The following is a 21,681-nucleotide window of genomic DNA, read 5'->3' as shown; positions in this document are numbered from 1 at the left end:
AAATCAGACATGAATAGGCACATGGCATACTTGTACATGGTTGATATATAATAATTTTTCCTGGCAAAATAACTATTATATTAAGCATGGTACACTGTAAAATAATGAAAAGCTTGCATTAGTCTCTTTTGTGAAATTATATATATATATATATATATATATATATATATATATATATATATATATATATATATATATATATATATATATATATATATTTTGTTGATCCATCAAATAAGATATTGGTGTGCTAAGCCCCTTAATTTCTTATTTTCAATTTTTTTCCACAAACTTATTGTATAACTGTGTCTTAGAGTTGAATATGAAATCATATACAGTAAAACTTGGTTTATATCGTAAAGAACCAATGGATTTACTTTGTTATATCTGTAATTGGTTATTACCATCTGTATAACGAATTCGTAATAACTACTATAGCGAATTCACTATATAAACATAGTTTCTTTCACCAGATGACAATTTTTTTAAATTTAGGTTTAAAATGAAAATACATTCCTTTGATACCTTTAGTAATTGGGTTGTAAATTGAAGAGTTTATGTGAAAATAAATTCCTTCAAACTGTGATGTTAAATGCTAGTGCAAACTTTTTAAACTGTAGAGGAATTAATTTAAAAAGTGTTAAACTTCGTTATTATTCACCATTATCGGACTCAAAATCAGTTCACTATATCCAATAAGAACTATATATGATAAGAGTTAAATTTGGCCCCCATAATTCGCTATTTTTTAAGTGTTTCGGGAACAATAGAATGTTAACTAATTTTTTAGAAGAGTTGATATAAAATATATTTTTCATCTATTTATTTGCACTCACTGGTAGTATATGACGTCAGAAGTGACGCCATTTCTATAATTCAATCAAAATCAGCCAAAAATTGACATCTTTCTTATCTATTTACGAATGGGAAATATAGAGCGCATGCTTGAACAAGGAAAATTTTTTTGTCACTTATTAGTCTTACGCTGAAAATGCAAAAATGGCGGAAAAGGTTGTCTTTACAATGTTGTATTTCTAAATTGTGGGCACATGAACCAAAATGAATATTATGTAAACACATCGCATACATATCTGTACTAAGAAAACAAAGAATGATAGTAAAGTGATGATGTTCATTTTAGGGGGCCATTTTAGGCCCTTATCGTATATAGTCCTTTGTTATACAGTCACACCTGTTTTAAGCAGCGCCACTTGTGGGACAATGACAAACTGACTGCTTAAGACAGGTGCATGGCCTCTTATTCCAGGTTTCAAATCAATGAAAAAAAACCCAAGAATATTCATTTTGGCTCTATTGCACAGATTTATTAATAGCATCTGTAATGGCGGCATACATGCAGATGGGGAATGCATATTTCAGATTGCGGAAAAAACCAGTTTATATTAATTTTAAGTGTCCGATTTAGTTTAATTTATCTATCAAGGGATTAAGAGCAAAAAATTTCCAGCTAAATACACCCAAACAATTATTTTAATTGATTAAATTTGGTAAACAATCAGAAGTAGCGTTTCCGTACAAACGCTATGTACTGAACTAAGATAGCCAATGTTTAACCTCGTAAAAAGTGTCAAAATTACACTGGGGTGTATAATAAGCCCCCTTTTAGTTCTCTCAAAGAAATTTTCTTTAAATAAAGGTGGCGTATTATCGGCAGATGGCTGTACATGTTAAGCTGTTAAGTGCAAGACTGGCCTTTAGTAACATATAGTTACTTGTAGATCTATAAACAACACAAAGCAGGTGTTATAATCAATTATCTCATCAAATCTCAGCAGACTTTAAATTACACACTCAATTATTTGTCATTAACTCATTATCAGCTGTCAAAGTTTGGCTTCTTTCGAAACGGGGTCACATGTCAGACTCAGAAGTTATGTGACAAAACAGACAAAATTGCCGTTGAAAACAGGAATGTTGAAACCACAGGACCTAAAAACACTGGCCGCTGGCCGCGTTAGACAGGTGGCCTATTAAATCAGTTTAAATATAGTGAAAAAATAAACGGACGGGATTAAAACTGGCCGCTCTAACAGCAGGTGTGACTGTATTTGAATTCGTTATAACCATTAAATTTTGCAAAGTTTGTTAAGAATTTTTCCAGAGATTAAAAAACAACTTTGCTATATCCGAGATTTCGCTATATTTGTGTTCGTACTAAACAAGTTTTTCTGTATATTTGCTCCAGCTGGTCTTCTGTTTTTTTCACCTTTCTTAGTGTTTGCTTTCAGCTTCAGTATCAGGTACATACCAGATGGTAAAGATTTATTTTGTAATTTTCAGCTCCTCAAAAACGACACATTCGTGTTTTAATGACAACTGGGGCATGGCTGGCATTTCTTTACTTTTTCTGGAAGATTGGTGACCCATTTCCAATTTTGAGTCCTAAGCATGGTTTGTCTTGTTATTTTATCTTATTTAAGGTCAGATGACACATTCTTCAATTTTTATAACTTTTTCCAGGAATTTGTTATTGATTTACAACTACTGTGGAATCATTAAAATTCGTGGGGGCCAAATTTCGTGGATTGCTTTAATTTTACATGTTCGTGAGGACGTAATTTCGTGTATTCTGGTATACATACAAAAGAAAATATGACTTTATTGCCTTAATTTATTAATTCATGGAGGATGTTAATTTGTGGATGAGAGGTACCCACGAATTCCACGAAAATTGAGCCACCACGAAATCTAATGATTCCACAGTACTTTGATAAGCTTTCTAGCAAATTATTACGGTACTTTATCAGGCATTTGTGCAAGATACTAGAGTATGCAATTTCTTATATAATCTTATTGAAAATACACTTTAATTGATGATATAAAGAAATGTGTGTGTGTGTGTTTGTCTATATATATATATATATATATATATATATATATATATATATATTTTTATTTCTCATATTCCAATGTATATATAGCATTCAAATATTCAGTCACATGTTTAACTAACCCATGTAAAGTGGTGTAAACTATGCAGCATCGTGTTATTTCGTTACGATGGAAAGGGAAAGCTGGGTCTGGGAACATTTTACTCTGAACGAAAGTAAAGACAATGCCATTTGAAAACTCTGATCTATGACTGCCATATTTGTTTTCATTGAAAGTAAAAGCAGGGTTTACATTGTACGGAGACTAACGTTCTGAATTTTTTTATTCATATATTAGATGATGAAGAAATAAATTGCTAAAATGTTTGAACAAATGTGAGTTACGGAGTGTTATTATGGAAAGGTACATGGACAGTTTTAAAATAAAAAGATATTTGAATCAAATTTGTTCTTTAATTTAAAATATACAGGACATTTCCGGAATTTAGGTCGTTATTGTGTTTTTAGCTCACCTGAGCTGAAAGCTCAAGTGAGCTATTCTGATCATATTTTGTCCGTCGTACGTCTGTCGGTCCGTCTGTCTGTCCGTCTGTAAACTTTTTACATTTTGAACTTCTTCTCTAAAACCGCTTATCCAATTTCAAGCAAATTTGGCACAAAGCATCCTTATGGGAGGGCGAATATAAATTGCAGAAATAAAAGTCCGATCTGTATTCAAAGCGGAGAAAACCTTGAAACTGTAGAAAAAGGGGGGTGCATTTTTAAAAATCTTCTTCTCAAGAACTACCGAGTTCAATTCAACGTAGTTTAGCATAAATTATCCTTATGGGAAGGAAAATATAAATTGCAAAAATCAAGTGCTAATTCTGTTTCAAATCTGAGTTATTACGAAAATAATAATAACGGAAAGGCGTGTTTAATCAGTTTAATAGCTTCGGGTTCGGCATACGGTAAAATGGGTAGGCAAGACTTGGCCTGAGCAAAACAAAAGATTGGCAGGTATTAATCTGCCAATCTCATTAAAATTACAGGATATTTGATGGACCAGTATATTTGTATTCGCTGTAAATATTGCTGCAAAATAATGCGTATTTGGAATTGACGATTGCCGACCTGCCCCGGCTTTTATTTTGCCACGGCCCGGGTTTACATACCCATTTTACCAAGACTCGTATTCCATACTTCTAAAACGAGGTTCTTTGTTTAAAGCAGCCATGGCATCATACGAAAAAGGGTCGATCTGACTATGATGAATTTGCTTGCTATGCAACCGTTCACGTATGAAGGGAAATTTTTGAAACATGCAAAATATATTGGTGCCGATTTTGTGAAGTAAATTAAGGCTAAATATTTCAATGCGTTGACAGTTTTCACACATGACGTTGGTGTTATCTTGTTCTGATTTTCGTTTCGTTTTCATTATTTATGCTTTGTAACCTGGGAACTATCGTCTGTGTTTCGTGATTTTTACGTATCAAATCAAACAGAGACTTCGGTAAATCAAACAATTAACTGTTTACCTGCGCAAATTAAGCAAAATCTGATGTAGGGATACTGAAATACAATTCATTCTATCGGTAATTCGGCATTATCTTTTGCGTAATGGTAGATTAATGCAATAGGTTTTGTTGAGATGCTCGGCATTTTCTCGAGTTTATTCAGTTTAAATAGAGTTTGATATCGCTGACGGAAATATGTAGGTATATACATGTCTATATATGATTCATTTCGAAAAAATAAACTGTGTTCTTTATTTGTTATACATGTAGTGCATGTTTCTTGTGTTTAATTGTTACCCTACAATTTCTATTTTCTAACCATATTTGAGTGTTAAGCTTCGAATTATAAGCAAGATACAGAGGTTTGCTCACAATTCTATGTTTGTACACAGATCTTAAAAGCTAAAGATTAAAAAAGTAAAAAAATTGTCAATATTTATTAAGAAAATTTTCAAAGTCTGTTCTTCCAGAAACCAACTTATTGAATTGTAAACTTAACCTTTTTAGCTCACCTGAGGGTGGGGCCACAATGGGGGGGTTGAAGTTTAACAAATGAATATATAGAGTAAATCTTTAAAAATCTTCTTCTCAGAAACTAATCGGCCAGGAAAGCTGAGACTTGTGTGGAAGCATCCTCAGGTACTGTAGATTCAAAGTTGTGAAAATCATGACCCCCAGGGGTAGGGTGGGGCCACAATGGGGGTTGAAGTTTAACATATGAATATAAAAAGTAAATCTTTAAAAATCTTCTTCTCAGAAACTAATCGGCCAGGAAAGCTGAGACTTGTGTGGAAGCATCCTCAGGTAGTGTAGATTCAAACTTGTGAAAATCATGACCCCCAGGGGTAGGATGGGGCCACAATGGGGGATCAAAGTTTTACAAAGGAATATATACAGTAAATCTTTAAAAATCTTCTTCTCAGAAACTTATCAGCCAGGAAAGCTGACACTTGTGTGGATGCATCCTCAGGTAGTGTAAATTCAAACTTGTGAAAATCATGACCCCTGGGGTTAGGGTGGGGCCACAATGGGGGATCGAATTTTAACATAGGAATATATACAGTAAATCTTTAAAAATCTTCTTCTTAGAAACTAATCCACCGGCAAAGCTGGAACTTGTGTGGAAGCATCCTCAGGTAGTGTAAATTCAAAGTTGTGAAAATAATAACCCCTGGGGGTAGGTTGGGGCCACAATGGGGGGTCGAAGTTTAACATATGATTATATAGAGTAAATCTTTTAAAATCTTCTTCTCAGAAACCAGCCAGGAAAACTGCAACTTGTGTGGAAGCATCCTCAGGTAGTGTAGATTCAAATTTGTGAAAACATGACCCCTGGGGGTAGGTTTGGGCCACCATGGGAGGTCGATGTTTTACACAGAAATAAAAAGAGTAAATCTTTAAAAATCTTCTTCTCAGAAACTAATCAGCCAGGAAAGCTGAAACTTGTGTGAAAGCATCCTCAGGTAGTGTAGATTCAAAGTTGTGAAAATAATGATCCCCAGGGGTAGGGTGGGGCCATAAAGGGGGGGGGGGTCAAAGTTTAACAAAGGAATATATAGGGTAAATCTTTAAAAATCTTTTCAGAAACTAATCAGCTATTCATTATAATTGTTAAGACTTTGGCCCCAGGACAATTCTTTGGCCTCACAAGAAGGTTCAGAGTTTGATGTGCGTTTATATCCCATATATAAACTATTGTTAGGGATCTTTTTGAGAACTGCAATACTCAACCTATGATATGACTATAAAATCATCCTGTTAGAAAAGGGACTAATGATTATAAACATAAGAATATCGAGGGGGAAATGGATTTTATTTATACAGGATCTACATGTATTATTGTACATTGTCCAGATAGTTTGTATTATGACTCCATTGAGCTAATTTTATCATACCTATTGTTCCTCAGGTGAGCGATGTGGCCCATGGGCCTCTTGTTTATTCTATAATCAAACATGGTGAAAATATTTGGAATGACGTACGAAGTTATGTATATATATATATATATCCATCTCATGGAGTCAGGACTGAAGTATATTAATAATTTATAAAGAAGTAATAAACCTTTTGATTTTACTGACAGTTGGAGATTTAAAAAAAAAAGTTAAAATATAATTTGCAGAAACAAAAAATCTGAACCTAATTTAATGGATACTCTCGTACTTCGAACTGACATGTTTTAGCAGTCTACAATCACAGAGTAATATAATTTATCAAACATGCCTAATATTTTGTTAATGACGTCTACAAATTCAATAGCAGTCATGAATATTCAAATATTAATTTACGGTCTTCGTTTCAGCACATATATATATATATATATATATATATATATATATATATATATATATATATATATATATATATGGTATTTTATCAGGCCATTAATAATTTGAAAAATAATCATTTTTCGAGGAATGTGTCGTCTGACCTTAATTGTTATACTTTACAATTAATGATATATGAAAATAAAGAATTTGATCATTATCATGGTGTTTGAATTGAAAAAATATTACTTTGATAGTCTTTTTTTGTTCATAAATGTTTCTAATATGTTTTTACAGGAATCTTCTCAATTGAGCAATGTATTGGAAGGATTGGGGTCATTGGGGTCACATTAATGGCTGTGCTTTCTGGGTTTGGAGCTGTAAACTACCCGTATACCTCCATGTTTTACTTTATCAGGTGTCTAGTAGTTTTTAGTTCACCTGAGCCGAAGGCTCAAGTAAGCTTTTCTGATCACTTTTTGTCAAGCCTCCGTCTGTCCATCTGCCCGTCTGTCAACATCATACATTTTTGTCTTCTTCTCCAGAACCACTGGGCCAATTTCAACTAGGGCAAAGCATCATTGGGTAATGGGATTTAAGTTTGATAAAATGAAGGGCCATGCCTTTTTTTCAAAGGGATATAATTAGGATTTATTGAAAGAATCTGGGGGAATAAGCCGAGGCAAAAAACCACATAGGTCCATTAAAAAAACTAACAAATTTCACTTTTGTTACATTTATTATACCCCCCGCAAACAAAGTTTGGGGGGGTATATAGGAATCACCTTGTCCGTCCGTCCGTCTGTCCGTCTGTCTGTCTGTCTGTCTGTCCGTCTGTCTGTGCAATCGTGTCCGGTCCATATCTTTCTTATGGAGAAACATTGGAAGTTCTTACTTCACACAAAGATTGCTTATGACCTAAGGGTGTGTCATGACCTTGACCCAAGGTCATTCGGGCAAGGTCAAGGTCACTGGCAGAAAAAGTGCAAAATTCGTGTCCGGTCCATATCTTTCTCATGGAGAAACATTGGAAGTTCTTACTTCACACAAAGATTGCTTATGACCTAAGGGTGTGTCATGACCTTGACCCAAGGTCATTCGGGCAAGGTCAAGCTCACTGGCAGAAAAGGTGCAAAATTTGTGTCCGGTCCATATCTTTCTTATGGAGAAACATTGGAAGTTCTTACTTCACACAAAGATTGCTTATGACCTAAGAGTGTGTCATGACCTTGACCCAAGGTCATTCGGGCAAGGTCAAGGTCACTGGCAGAAAAAGTGCCAAATTTGTGTCCGGTCCATATCTTTCTTATGGGGAAACATTGGAAGTTCTTACTTCACACAAAGATTGCTTATGACCTAAGGGTGTGTCATGACCTTGACCCAAGGTCATTTGGGCAAGGTCAAGCTCACTGGCAGAAAAAATGCAAAATTCGTGTCCGGTCCATATCTTTCTTATGGGGAAACATTGGAAGTTCTTACTTCACACAAAGATTGCTTATGATTAAAGGGTGTGTCATGACCTTGACCCAAGGTCAATTGAGAAAGTTCAAGGTCATTGTTTCAAAAAAGCTAAATTCTGTCTGTGTCATGTCTTGTATTAATGGAAATATTAGAAGCTAAAAATTAACAGTTTTCAAAAATTAAGCAGTTGTTGTTTATAGAAATTGGACAGTGAAATAGATTCATCCAATATTTTCTATAATAGAAAAAATACACGCGTTATGATTTTTTTCTTAGCGGGGGGTATCAATTGTGAGCTTGCTCACAGTACCTCTAGTTAAACATATGTAATCATATACATTCAGTGCTGCCATAACCCACAAAAAGTAACTTCACATTTAATTGTTATTAAGACAACAAAATAGTTATATGCTAATTTGGCAACAAAATGATATAGGAATCGGATGTTGAAATTATATTTTTTTCATAGAGTGGGTCATCGTACCGTTTTTTAAAGAACGGATATTGATAACACATATTATAACGTCTATCTTTTTCGATTTTCCAAAAAAAGGTATGAAAACCCACTCTTTGGTAAAAAGTAAGTTTTCTTCTTTTAATTTATAAGATTGATCTTTAAATGGCTAAGTCCAGTTGTTTGCGTAATACTGATAACAATACAATCAGCTATATTGTACCGTCTAAACAAGCGAATCGATGGTGTAGTGGTAAGCGAGGAGTTCTTTGAACAAATGTCACTGTAAAAGAGGATGTTCGAATCGTACGCGTTTTGGTTTTTTTTGTTTATCTTTTTGTTTACATTGTTAAAATGTAATTTTCTTTTTATACTTAATAATATACATTGTTAAAATGTTACTAATTTTATAAGATGTGAAATGTATTTTATTCTCTTTAAGATTGCACAATTTCATATTGCAAACAGATGGTTGTGGTGCATGCAAGAAACTATTAAATGGCAATGTCTTCCCACAAATGTTTATTTAAAAATAAAATTTGGTGTTTTTTGTTTCGGTAAATCAACCAATCCTAAATTCTGATTGGCTAAAATCCTGGAATCCAAAGAAGCGGGTTTGTCGGTGGAAATGCGCCCAAGCTTGGTCACTTCCATTGACGCCATCCTAAATAAAACATCTGATAACAATTATTATACTTATATCTCCTTTCTTTGGATTTCCAGCCACCGTAGAGGACGAACCATATTTGGAAAGCTCCCACGAGTAGAGCTGTTAAATAATCCAACAACTTGAAGGATAATATCCCTCAAAGCGAATTATTTCCCCTTTTATACCGAAAATAATAATAACACGGGAAAACACCCAAAGTAACAACATGTTAGCAAGATAAAACGTTCCATCTCTTAATCCTTGAGAGTCTTGTTAACACAACAGGGACATACACTGGACAAAACTATGTAATTGTGCTCAAAATGCAGAATACAAGCTAAGTCAAATGTACAGTGTGCGCCTAATGAAAATTCAACGATTAACTAGGCATGTATTTCACTTCCAATTGTATCGGCAGGAAAATCACATTACAAATGCGTGTTTTGTTGTGAAAGAAAAAGCATAGTAGTTGTACCAGATGACACATAGACCACTCGGACCAAAGACCAACACAAAGTATGACCAGTGACGAATAACAAGTCCCCTTGTTATACGTAAGAAGTGGTTTGACTACCGCTGTCTTCCGTGTGGTATATATCATAGGCGTCAGAACCGGGGGGGGGGGGGGGGGGGGGGCGCTTACCTTTTTTTTGCAAATTTATACATACCAAAAAAGACCTTTTTTTGCTTGTCAATATTTTGTACAAGTCTAGCCCCCCCCCCCCCCCCCCCCCCCCCCCCCGGTTCCGACGCCTATGATATGTTAGCTCACCTGAGCCAAAGGCTCAAGTGAGCTTTTCTGATCACAATTTGTCCGTTGTCTGTCCTTGTCGTCGTTGTTAACTTTTCACATTTTTATCTTCTTCTCAAGAACCACTTGGCAGATTTCAACCAAATTTGGCACAAAGCACCACTAGGTGAAGGGGATTCAAGTTTGTTCAAATGAAGGGCTAGGCCCTCTTTAAAGGAGAGATAATTGAGAATTATTGAAAATTTGTTGGTATTTTTCAAAAATCTTCTTCTCAAAAATTATTCGGCCTGAAAAGCTAAAACTTGTGTGGAGGCATCCTCAGGTAGTGTAGATTTAAGTTTGTTCAAATCATGGTCCCCGGGGGTAGGGTGGGGCCACAAGAAGGGGATCAAGTTTTACATAGGAATATATAGAGAAAATCTTTAAAAATCTTCTTCTCAAAAACTATTGGGCCAGGAAAGCTCAAATTAAAATGGGAGCATCCACAGGTAGTGTAGATTTAAATTTGTTCAAATCATGGTCCCCAGGGGTAGGGTGGGGCCACAATTGGGGGATCAAGTTTTACATAGGAATATATAGAGAAAATCTTCTTCTCAAAAACTATTAGGCCAGGAAAGCTCAAATTTGAATGGAAGCATCCTCAGGTATTGTAGATTCAAGTTTGTTCAAATCATGGTCCCTGGGGGTAGGGTGGGGCCATAATTGGGGGATCAAGTTTTACATAGGAATATATAGAGAAAACCTTTACAAATCTTCTTCTCAAAAACTATTTGACCAAGAAAGCTGAAATTGGCAGGTAACCATCCTCAGATAATGTAGATTCAAGTTTGTTCAAATCATGGTCCCTGTGGGTAGGGCAGGGCCACAATGGGGAATACATTTTTATATAGAGAGGAAATCTTTAAAAATCTTCTTCTCAAAACTATTAGGCCAGGAAAGCCCAAATCTGAGTGGAAGCATTTCCAAATTGTATAGATTCAAGTTTTTTAAAATAATAGTCCAGTGGTATGGTGAGGCCACAGTGGGGGATGAACTTTTACATAGGAATATATAGAGAACATCTTTAAAAATCATCTTTTTAAAGACCATTTGGCCAGAAAAGCTTTAACTTTTGTAGAGGCATCCTCGGGTATTGTAAATTTAAAATCACAGTCCCTAGTGGTAGGGCGGGTCCGTGATGGCGGTTTGAATTTTTACATAGGAATATATCGAGAAAATCTTTAAAAATATTCTGGGAAAGTTTTTCGGTCCAAAACTCAGTACTTAGTGTGAAAGCACAGGTTATGCAGATAGGTTTGATGAAACCATGATACCCTAGAGAAAAGTGGGGCCACAAAATGGGGGGGGGGGGTATATAGGAATAGAGAAAAATCGTCTTACAGGTACAACAACAAAGTACTTAGTTGTCAAGATATTTTGAAACTGTAATGCTAATTTGATCAGAATTAAGGCAATTGTTACTCAGGTGAGCCTCCCCCATACTCTTTGTCGACTCCCCTGCGTTAGGGGTTATATATGATGACTGAGGTAAATTAGTAAATAAAATATTTTTAGAAAGTAATCAACATTTTTGTATTTAAACTCTTTAAATGATTACGTGACTGTCATTTCAAATTTGCCAGTTTAAAGTTTATGTAAATACTATAAAATTTAAGCACAGTTACGCCTTTTTGGACATTTTCATTTGGACAATACTGTTCACCGTTTAAATGCCCAGTTAACTCGTTTATTACTTCTTATTAGAGGTATGAGAAGGTCGTGGGCATTTGCAACGGCTTATTCTCCCAGATTCTTTGTTCATATTTTTAAAAATCTTCTCAAAAACCATTTGGCCAGAATAGATGACACTTGTGTGGAAGCATCCTCAGAAAGTGTAGAATCAAGTTTGATCAAATAATCGTCCCAGGGGTAAGGTGAGATCACAATTAGGGGGGGGGTTCTAATTTTTTTTATAGGAATATATTGTATAGAATTTTTTTTTTAATCTTCTACTCTGAACACGATTGGCCAGAAAACTGTAACTTGTATGAAGTATCCTCAGGTAGGTGGATTCAAGATTGTTCAAATCATTAGCCTTGGGAGTAGGGTTGGGGGCACAATGGGGGAAGGTTTAAATTTTTACAACGCGGTTGGCATATTTACATCGAGTCCTCGTTGTGTGAAATCGATTGCAGTTTAGCAGAGGTAACTCAGGTAAAACTGTGCATTCTTGCTGTATAGCTTCTCACCTTGTCAACAACGTCGCAGTATTTTGAAACCTGGCAGTCTCAGGTGAAAACTGTTCTTGTTTTTAACGGCCCCCAATTTCTTTTCATATGGGAAATATGATTAATCCCTTAATCATATTTCATATCATATTATAAAAATCAAGTAGCATGAAAATTTGACCATAATCATACTGATGAATATTAATTCATATTCCTTTATTTTATAAATGAAATTGATTTTTACAAGTGGGGGGGGGGGGGGGGGGGGGGGGGGGAACACGTAATTTTGCTAATACAGAATTTTGTATAGTATTTTGTATACTCGATAGCGATACATATTTAATCTTAACATTCATCGCTGACAAGTATCAGTTATCAATTGATTTAATCAATAAACATTTCACCAAAATATCTTATTTAAACTTGGGAAAGAGGATACTACAGACCCTGAAACGTACTACTACACCAAAAAAGCGTGCGACTTTCGTGCGAGAAACGTTTCGTGTAAACCGTTTAGCGTTTCGTGTAAACCGTTTAGCGTTTCGTGTGAATCGTGAAGCGTTTCGTGTAAACCGTTTAGCGTTTCGGGCAAAGCGTGCAGCGTTTCGGGCAAAGCGTGTAAATCGTTTCAGGCAAAGCGTGCGAGAACCGTGTGAAACGTTCATCAGATTTCATTCGGAACTCTCTGACAATTTAATTGTTTCAAATAAGCGCTCGTGTTAAACATTACTATAAACTGTTTGTGATTGGCAAAACTCCTTTGAGATATTCTCGTGAAAAAAATCTACATGTATAAGAAATGATATACTTATATTTTTACAAAATTAAATTAATTAATTAACAAACAAAAGAAAAGTACGCGTATTAAAAGAAGACTGAGACTATTCGGCTGTATACAACCAGTACACATAATCTCGGACATCGGGTAGACCTGCACCTGGCTGAACCTGTCAATCAAACTCTGTGTATTCGTTTTCATTGGATGGTCACGCGTCTCTTTTTTTGTCAATAGCCAATAGAAATTTAATGACTTCAAGGTAGTCGGAATCAGTATTTGATGATGCACACAATTTCAATGATAGATTATTTAACATTAATTTGAACAAAATTAAATGTAAACATAGAAAGAAAATATACTGTTCATTTCTATGAAATGCGGGAAGTAAATTCTTCTGAATCCCGATTAAAAATAGTTCTACAAGTAGTTATTCTAATTATTTAAACACTGATAACGGAAAACTACAAGTAATTAACACACTGAAATTTTCCTAAAATGTACACATGCAATTAATTATAATGGGAATCTATATGCATGGTACTTAATTCAAATAAATTATGATAGATATATTGTACGCCTTTATGCGGGGCGCCGGTTATGTATACGAACATTGAGACAAAAATCTAAATCATTTTTTATTTTTTGTTCTTTCCGAAATGCGAAATAGTAATGACAACTTTCTTTATTGTTTAATCCATTGATTTTTTTCTGTGATATTATGTACGGAACATTTATTTACGCGAATGATTCGACATAAAAAAAAATAATCGGTTGTTTTATAGCATTTTCTAACTTATGTGACTAATTTCATTTTACATAACTTTCAAAATTATCAATGTAAATTACAGGTTTATTTACAGTTAGTATTTTTACATCGTATTCTCTGAAACCAATAAAAATATTCACGTGAGAAGAAAAAACAAATCCCGCCGAATACTGAAAAACCGATTTCAGTTTGTAATCATACGGATTTTATTTTTGGTATTGCATATTGTGTTACGGTAACTTTTTTCTCTGGAATTTTTATTATTTACGACACTAATAAGAATCATGGATATTTCTTTTGAGCAATAAATATATTTATAGAAGTAATATTTTTGGCGAATTCTCTGAATAATTTTTTTTTGCTTTAAATATAAGTACCAAATTAATTTAATTAATAAATTCAATACTTCTATACATATATGTTTTTAATATCAGTATTTCTATTATTTCGTTTTTTCTTAAAATTAATTCTTACTAACAGAGTCAGGGTAAAAATCCGAGAGGACCCGAATCGATCAGGATAAAAGCGTGTCCAAAGCGTGTGGAAAGCGAGCAAATCGTTTCGTGCGAGAATCGTTTCATGTAAACCGTTCAGCGTTTCGTGTAAATCATTTAGCGTTTCGGGCAAAGCGTGCAGCGTTTCATGTAAACCGTTCAGCGTTTCGTGTGAACCGTTTAGCGAGCGGGTAGCGAGCGTGCAGCGAGCGTGTGGTGTAGTAGTACGTTTCAGGGTCTGTAATTGGCGTTTCATTGACACTTTGTCTAAGATATTGAATCGATGTCTCTTCCCGCCATAGTCCTTCGCTAATACTTTGCCGTTGTTGTACCACACGCCTTTTATCCGCTTGTCCCGATTTAGAGTTTTGATGAGTTGCGTGTTCATCTGAGTCAGGTGGTTGTGCATCACACGCACTTCTTAATTTCCTCTTTGGAACGATTTTTGATCACTTTGATTTTTGTGTCTGTGTCATGGAACTTCGCAATGACGGGTACGGTCCTCCTCTGTTCCATCCCAGTACTCTGTGTATGGCTAATATGTATAACGCGTCAAGATCTATGGGGGGAGTCACGTGACTGACTATGGCGTAGGACCCATTCTTTTCAAGCTCTACCAAAGTGGAATATAAATAGCTCTCTGCAAGTGTATCAATGTGCAATTGGATAATATTTGCGAGCAGAGCTTTCTGGAGTCACGCAGTGCTCAGTAAGTTGCGATTTTTTTCAGAATAAGAACGTAATTCGAAGTGTTTATGTATTCTACCTTTAAGTTGAACACTGTTAACACAAACATGGCCAGTAATCGTGCTAGCCCTGGTCTGTCGACCACACCATCCACTAAGGGCACAAAAGACAACAAAAAGAAAAATCTTGTACAGTTGAACATTAAATGTGCATCTGCCGCAGTTAAAAACGCTGTTGTATCAGACAAAAAAGCGGAAAAAACCACGATTAAGTAGTTCTGATCAAAACCCTGTCGGGGCCTCACCACAGGTTAGATCAGATAACAGGTGAAACTGACCTACATTCAATTCTCGAAAGCCTTCAGGAAATAAAACAAGGAATGGTAACAAAGACTAATATATACGGTGTGGTCAAAAATATATTATCAGAGTTAAAAGGCGATTTCGTCAAAGAAATCAAGACCGCAATCAAAGATGGATAAAAAAAAGAATTGAAGACTGAACTGAAAACATAACTAAAATGTGAGATAAAAAAATATACACACAGTAATATCGACGAGAAACTGAAGCAAACCAGTACTGATAACAGCGAAAAATTTGATGCTCTCAATATGGACCTCACTGATAAAAGGGAGAAAAATCGCAAAAGAAAAAAGAGAGCTACAGAAAATGAGTGATGAACTTAAAATAACAACAAAAAATGCCCGCCAAGTCATTTCAGTGGAAATTTTTAACCCACAATATTCCCAAAAAATGCAACATCAAAATACTGGGTTGGAAAGAAAAATCGACCTCAAACAGGAGTTCTGTGCAGTCCTAAAACAAAAGGTGAAAGTCGATGTAAACCCTCACGACATTCTTGCAATCCACGGAGTCCCCGGAAATAGGAACGGTGGACCCCGTCCGATCATCTTGAGGATGATAAGTCCGGAAAGTAAAATACTTATCATGAAACACCGCAAACAGATGAAAGAGGAGTTCTTGATGGTGGACCACATTACTTAGCAGAACGCAATGTTCATACAGAAACTCAAAGAACATGAACTTATGTATTCCGCCTGGTACTTCAACAGCAAAGTGTTTGCAATCAACAAGAACGATCGTCGTTACACTTATGATATATTTGATGATATAAACAAATAAAATAGAGCATGATGTCCATGGTAGTAGTGTCGCTTAAACGCATCGGGATCGAATCTGTAGCAGCGAAAGCTCGGACTTGGGATCAATGTCCCGTTTATTCCAGAAACTTGCATGAATTGCTCCTTTGACATTAATTTTGGTTTTTTTGCTTCGTATGTATGTATGTGTGGAAGTCGTGTGAACTTTGCTGGTAAATTATATATATATATTTCAAAGGGAATATGTCTGTACTGTATGAGAATGGTAGGGGTCTTTGCTATAGTAAGAAAAGTGTTTATCTACCTTATCGCCTTCATGTCATCTTGTTTACACACCGTTTTTTATACACTTAGTTTATTATGAGTTTTAAGGTAGTAACATTTAATTGTAGATGTCTAGGTGGTCTCGACAAGAGGACAATTCTCTGTTTCATTTTTGCAAGATACACATTTCACTCTTAATGATTATGAACAAGTTAGATCCTTTTGAGTCTATGACATCTATATATCTCCTGGACAATCTAATTCTCGAGGCACTGCAATTTTGTTTAACAATATTTTTGAATATCACGTACTAAATGAATACAAGGATACGGAAGGTAATTTACTTGTTCTAGAAATTAACATATATAAGATATATGACATATTATTAATAGTAAATATATATGGTCCAAATAATGATGATCCAAACTTTTTTTCAATCAGTTTTGGACATCATTTCAAACTTCCAAGGTGAATTTATAATTATGGCTGGAGATTTTAACCTAAGTTGTTCAGGATATAGATTTAGATTTTTTTTAATTATACCAATGTAAATAATAAAAGAGCAAGGGAAAAGGTTTTGAATATGAAAGTAGTATACAGTTTAACTAATCCATGGCGAGTTAAGTATGAACAACAAAAAAGATACACTTGGTTCAAAACAAACCCAGTTAAAAAGGCGAGAATCAATTTTTTTTAAAATTTCAAACGAATTAATGGCTTAATTGGATAAATCTGACATTCTACCTGGTTAAAGATCTAACCATTCTATGGTTTATATAAAAATCTATTTTACTCAATTCGAAAAGGGTAAAGGCTTTTGGAAGTTCAAAAATTCACTCCACCAGGATCAAACTTATGTTAATCTAGTGAAAAGTAATATACAAAAAGTTAAAGAACAATATGCTGTATTTCCGTACAATCCTGCAAGTATCCATACAGTTAAGAATGACGAATTACATTTAGTTATTGATGATCAACTTTTTTGAACAACTTTTGCTGGGCATAAGAGGTCCTACAATACAGTAATGTTCCAGAAAATATTTAATATACTTAATTGTTTATCTCAATAGGAAGGATACGTGTCACAATATGCAGGTGTCCTGCACCACCTTAAAGCTGTTATTAACCTAATAAAATAGTGCAAGTGGATTTGAAGAATAGGTCATAAAAATACATGCATGTTACAAATAACTGATCTTTGTCTGAAGTTACGTACACAACACAGGTCTGCAGGTCTCATTAGCGGGTACTTGTTTTACCCAGCTCTTCGATTAGATGGGTTCACGTGTATACATACATGCATGTGTTTTCCATATGCAGAAAAGGATAAGTTACAATCAGCTAAAGGAATTCATTATTGTGTTTTAATTGGATAATCATTATGATGTTGACCAATATAGGTAAGCATAATACATGTAGTAGCAGTAGCACAATATAATAAGATGCCAGCATACATAAGTTCTACTTTTACTTTCTAAATGTGATCTCCCTTTGACAGCATACTGTATCATCATCTTTTAATATTTAAAAAAGCTTATCATTGTTTTTCGTTCAAAACCTGGGATTTAGAAATATCAATGATTATTTATTCTGGGGTATCCATCACATGTTAAAATTTCGCAGTGTCAGTTGACCAACAGAGGAAGTTGAATTGCGTAACATTACGTATACAGTATGTGTATATATAATTTGGGTGGTTGCCGTCAGGGTAGGTGACTTGCAGCAATTAGTGTGACTTGGGGTCCGCTAAATAGAAGTATGTAGTCCGTTCTTTCAAACAGCAAACTTTTCTCGATAGAATAATTTAATTTCAAACAAATGAAAATTTGTTTTTCAATTTAAATTTAAGGAAATTATTCTGCGTATTCATAACACAGTGTTTACAAAATACATCCATAATTTTATTTAATTTTAATTTTAATGATATACTTAATACTCGATTGAAATACAATTAATGAACAGACTATACTCAGGGTTAATCAGGAATTGAGAACACAGCTAAATTAAAAAGTAAATTTTATTTACACATCTAGTATTTGTACTTTTTAAAATGGTAAAAATGTGATTGTTTGAATGAATGTACGTTTTGAATCATTATTGGAATCATATGAACAAAGATGTGTGTTTGTGTGCATAAGTAAAAAAAAACTTCTTTATGCGATATGTGGTATATTATTTATTCTTCTAGCCATGTTAAAATTAAGAAAGTTTTCATTTTCAATTTTCTTAGAATTTTATATATTTTGATGTTGGGAGAGAGAGAGGAGAGAGAGTTGTCTCAACATTCGATAAGATTTCTCAAGGCACGTGGTCACAGATAGGAAGTGTTATGTAATAGTTATACACACCCGTAAACACAGGGATAACTTTTCTATAAATTGTGCCATACTTGTGATTTTCTATATACCTGTCTGAAGCAGGCATTATTTTATTTTCATGCTGTAAAGACAGAAGGCGAGTATGATCAGGGACTTTAATATATACGTCCCTGGTATGATATTTCTGAAAACGCCCGTTACGAAACATGTGCTATTATGTGCATTTCAATCAGAATGTCGTTACGGCTACATGTACTACTTTAGCAGTTTCACATAAAATATTACTTATTTGAAATGAGAGAGAGAGGGAGAGAGAGTCTCAGCATTTAATAAAATTTCTTCACGGCACGTGGTCAGAGCACGGGTGCTGCCATGGTCAGGAAGTGTTATGTAATAGTTTCACACCCGTAAACACAGGGATGACTGATTGTCAATGTACCTGACTGAATTATGCATTAATTCGCTCGAAGTGAGTCTCCTGTCGATATCCTCCACGTCCCGCCCCGCCCCCCCCCCCCCCCCCCCCCCCCCACCCCCCCCCCCCCCCCCCCCCCCCCCCCCCCCCGATATTACCAAGTAAATCCTCAAAACCCTTGATCCGTCAAACTGCAGTCCTGTTATTCATAATATGTTGTTCTTTTACTCTCGATATTTCGAAGTGGCCTGTATATTCAAGCGTTACCTAATTTTAACACCTACTTTGTCATTTAAATGGCTCAAGGCATTAGACGTGGACACATGTTACAAGATTTTCTTCAGCTGACACATACCATTGCCTAGACTCTAATTAACACCGATCATCCTATTATGTACATATAATCTGATTTATTTAAAACGAGAGAGAGAGAGAGAGACCGGAAATATTTAATGAGTTAAATAACTCAGATTGAGGAGAAAACACACAAGTTGAGTTGATGCCTACGGTAGCGACCTTATAACAGTACATCGCGGAATATTTGTCTTCTTTAAATTTGTGGCATATTTTCAAATCATTATATGCAAAAAATGATACTTTAAAATATTACTAATTTTCAAGTACACGTATATGCATGATTTGCATAATACATTGCTATGTTTGGGACTCTTGAACAACATTAACAAAATAGATGCAGCAATAGTTTTATAGAAGTTTGTTAAAATCAATTCAAAGAAAATAATGAATTTTTCTTGTAATAATATTTATATCTAAATTCTAATAATGATTAAAACAGCGCTTGTTTTCTCCTTCTTAGTTTAATCAATGATATCGCGGAAAGGATTAAAACACCATCACGGTGTTGCGGGAAAATACGGGATCCGCGTTGGCTGTAGTGTATCCTATCGCATTTGTAAAGTTTCTGTAATTTTAATTGCAAAAGTTAATTTTTCAGACTTGCACTATTGAGTTGACCCCATATTGACCCTGTATAAACAATTATGTATCAAATTTGTGTATTACATGTAAGTAAGTGTAGACACTTATCATTTTTATATGAGTTATAATAGGAAGGAAGGAGTATTTCTTTCTTAATGTATTATAATGATCAAATACAATATAGGTTATGACCTTATGGGACTGTTCTGACCCCACGAAACAGGGAAAATACAAAATATCTTCTAATGTCATTATGATGCATCAAATGGTTTAAAGTACATTAATGACCCCCCAGGTGTTGTCTTTAACCCCCCCCCCCCCCACCCCCCCCTTTATGAAAAAGGAAATGATGATACACTGTATATTTTGTTAACTTCCGAGATCTGAGATCCTCATCCCTAAACCCTATATAAATTATTCTTGCTCTTTGTGTCATTGTGCGTAAAATTGTATATAGGTTATGCCCCCTTGGAGACACTCTGACATTCTAGAACTAGAAATAATAAAGTATTTTTATCTTATTCATGTGTAGTGTTTGATCCATGTGGGTAATTCCTAATGATGACACTGCTTTGTTTAGGAGACTTTACAATTGCCCCAAATAGGCAAATACACATGCATATAACATTTTGTTTATATATCTTAAAAATTGAATTAAGCAATTTCCAAAATGTTAATGTTCATCAAGAGATAAAAAAAGGAATCAAGAAATGATTTAAAAATTGCTGCTTTACACATGTAAGAATGTATTAAAAAGACTTAATCTTAAGAACCAGGTTAGATTTGGGGGGGGGGGGGGTGAATGTGGAGTATAAACATTTATAATTTGAATCATTTATTGTTTATTAATTTTAACTTGTTAATGAATACAAGTTACTGATCCCAAGGTAGAAATATGACCTCTGATCATATATCAATAGATCATCTGTCAATTATACAAGGTGTAATTTAATTTTTTTTTAGAATAACATTTTTTACCAGTTTACCGGGGGGGGGGGGGGGGGGGGGGGGGGGCAGTTTATATTTGAGTTTGTTTTTGGGTGGGGGTTCCAAGTCATATATTTGACAATTTTTTAATGTAATTTAAAATAAGACTAAGCCATAATACAGTCATGAACATGAATAGTATAGAACAAAGCACAAACTAATACATGTATATATACATAGGAAGTATTACAAACCATAGATGATGGATCTATACATGTATATGGGTTCTTAAATTGAATCATATATCATGTACAGATTATATTATTGTTTCTTTGTTCAAGGCATTTCAGATGGTATGTAGGTCATGATCCCAAGTGCTCTTCCTGAAATTATCAAATATCATAAAAACTATTGAGATTCCCACCTTAATCCAAAGATATTATTCCTCCTTAGGTCATGGCGCATCAGATCATTATGGCATGTAAGTCATGACCCTAAGGGATCATCTTGACCCCTTTAGAATCAGAAATTGTCAATTATCTTTAAATTATTGATGTTTGATGATCCTTTCTCTATTTAATCTTTATTATTAAGTCTTCCGAATGAAATTTTGAGACTTATTGTTTTTGTACGGTTCTTAATACATGTATTATTATTCTTTGTCTTCTTCTTTCCCGCTCTGAACTTGTTTCTCAGGGATGGCTGAACAGAATTGTACAAAACTCTAGGATATGATAGGCCTGCATATCTAGTTGTGCACCCTGGTTGGATCTTTCTCATTTTGGGTTAGACAACCACTTTTCAGGAGGGGGGTGTCAAAAGGGTGTTGGGTC

General features: G+C 34.7%; 1 protein-coding gene across 7 annotated transcripts in view; it reads left to right on the top strand.

The window, feature by feature from the left end:
* Positions 1–21,681, top strand: part of LOC105341203 (Golgi pH regulator) — a 221,285-nt gene that overhangs the window by 63,756 nt on the left and 135,848 nt on the right. For 6 of the 7 annotated variants that reach the window (XR_004596369.2, XM_034447652.2, XM_066076348.1 and 3 more), the window contains 2 exons: positions 2,302–2,412; positions 6,916–7,036. Coding sequence is in view for 6 of the 7 variants with exons in the window: in XM_034447652.2 (XP_034303543.1) it covers positions 2,302–2,412; positions 6,916–7,036 (232 nt within the window). In the remaining variant the exon portion in view is untranslated. The remainder of the gene's footprint in view (positions 1–2,301; positions 2,413–6,915; positions 7,037–21,681) is intronic. The other variant, XM_034447653.2, reaches the window with a different exon arrangement.

The sequence above is a fragment of the Magallana gigas genome, chromosome 2 (genome assembly GCF_963853765.1).
Source record: "Magallana gigas chromosome 2, xbMagGiga1.1, whole genome shotgun sequence".
NCBI lineage: Eukaryota > Metazoa > Mollusca > Bivalvia > Ostreida > Ostreidae > Magallana > Magallana gigas.
Note: the sequence above shows the minus strand (reverse complement) of the source record. Positions and strands in the feature narration are given on the sequence as shown.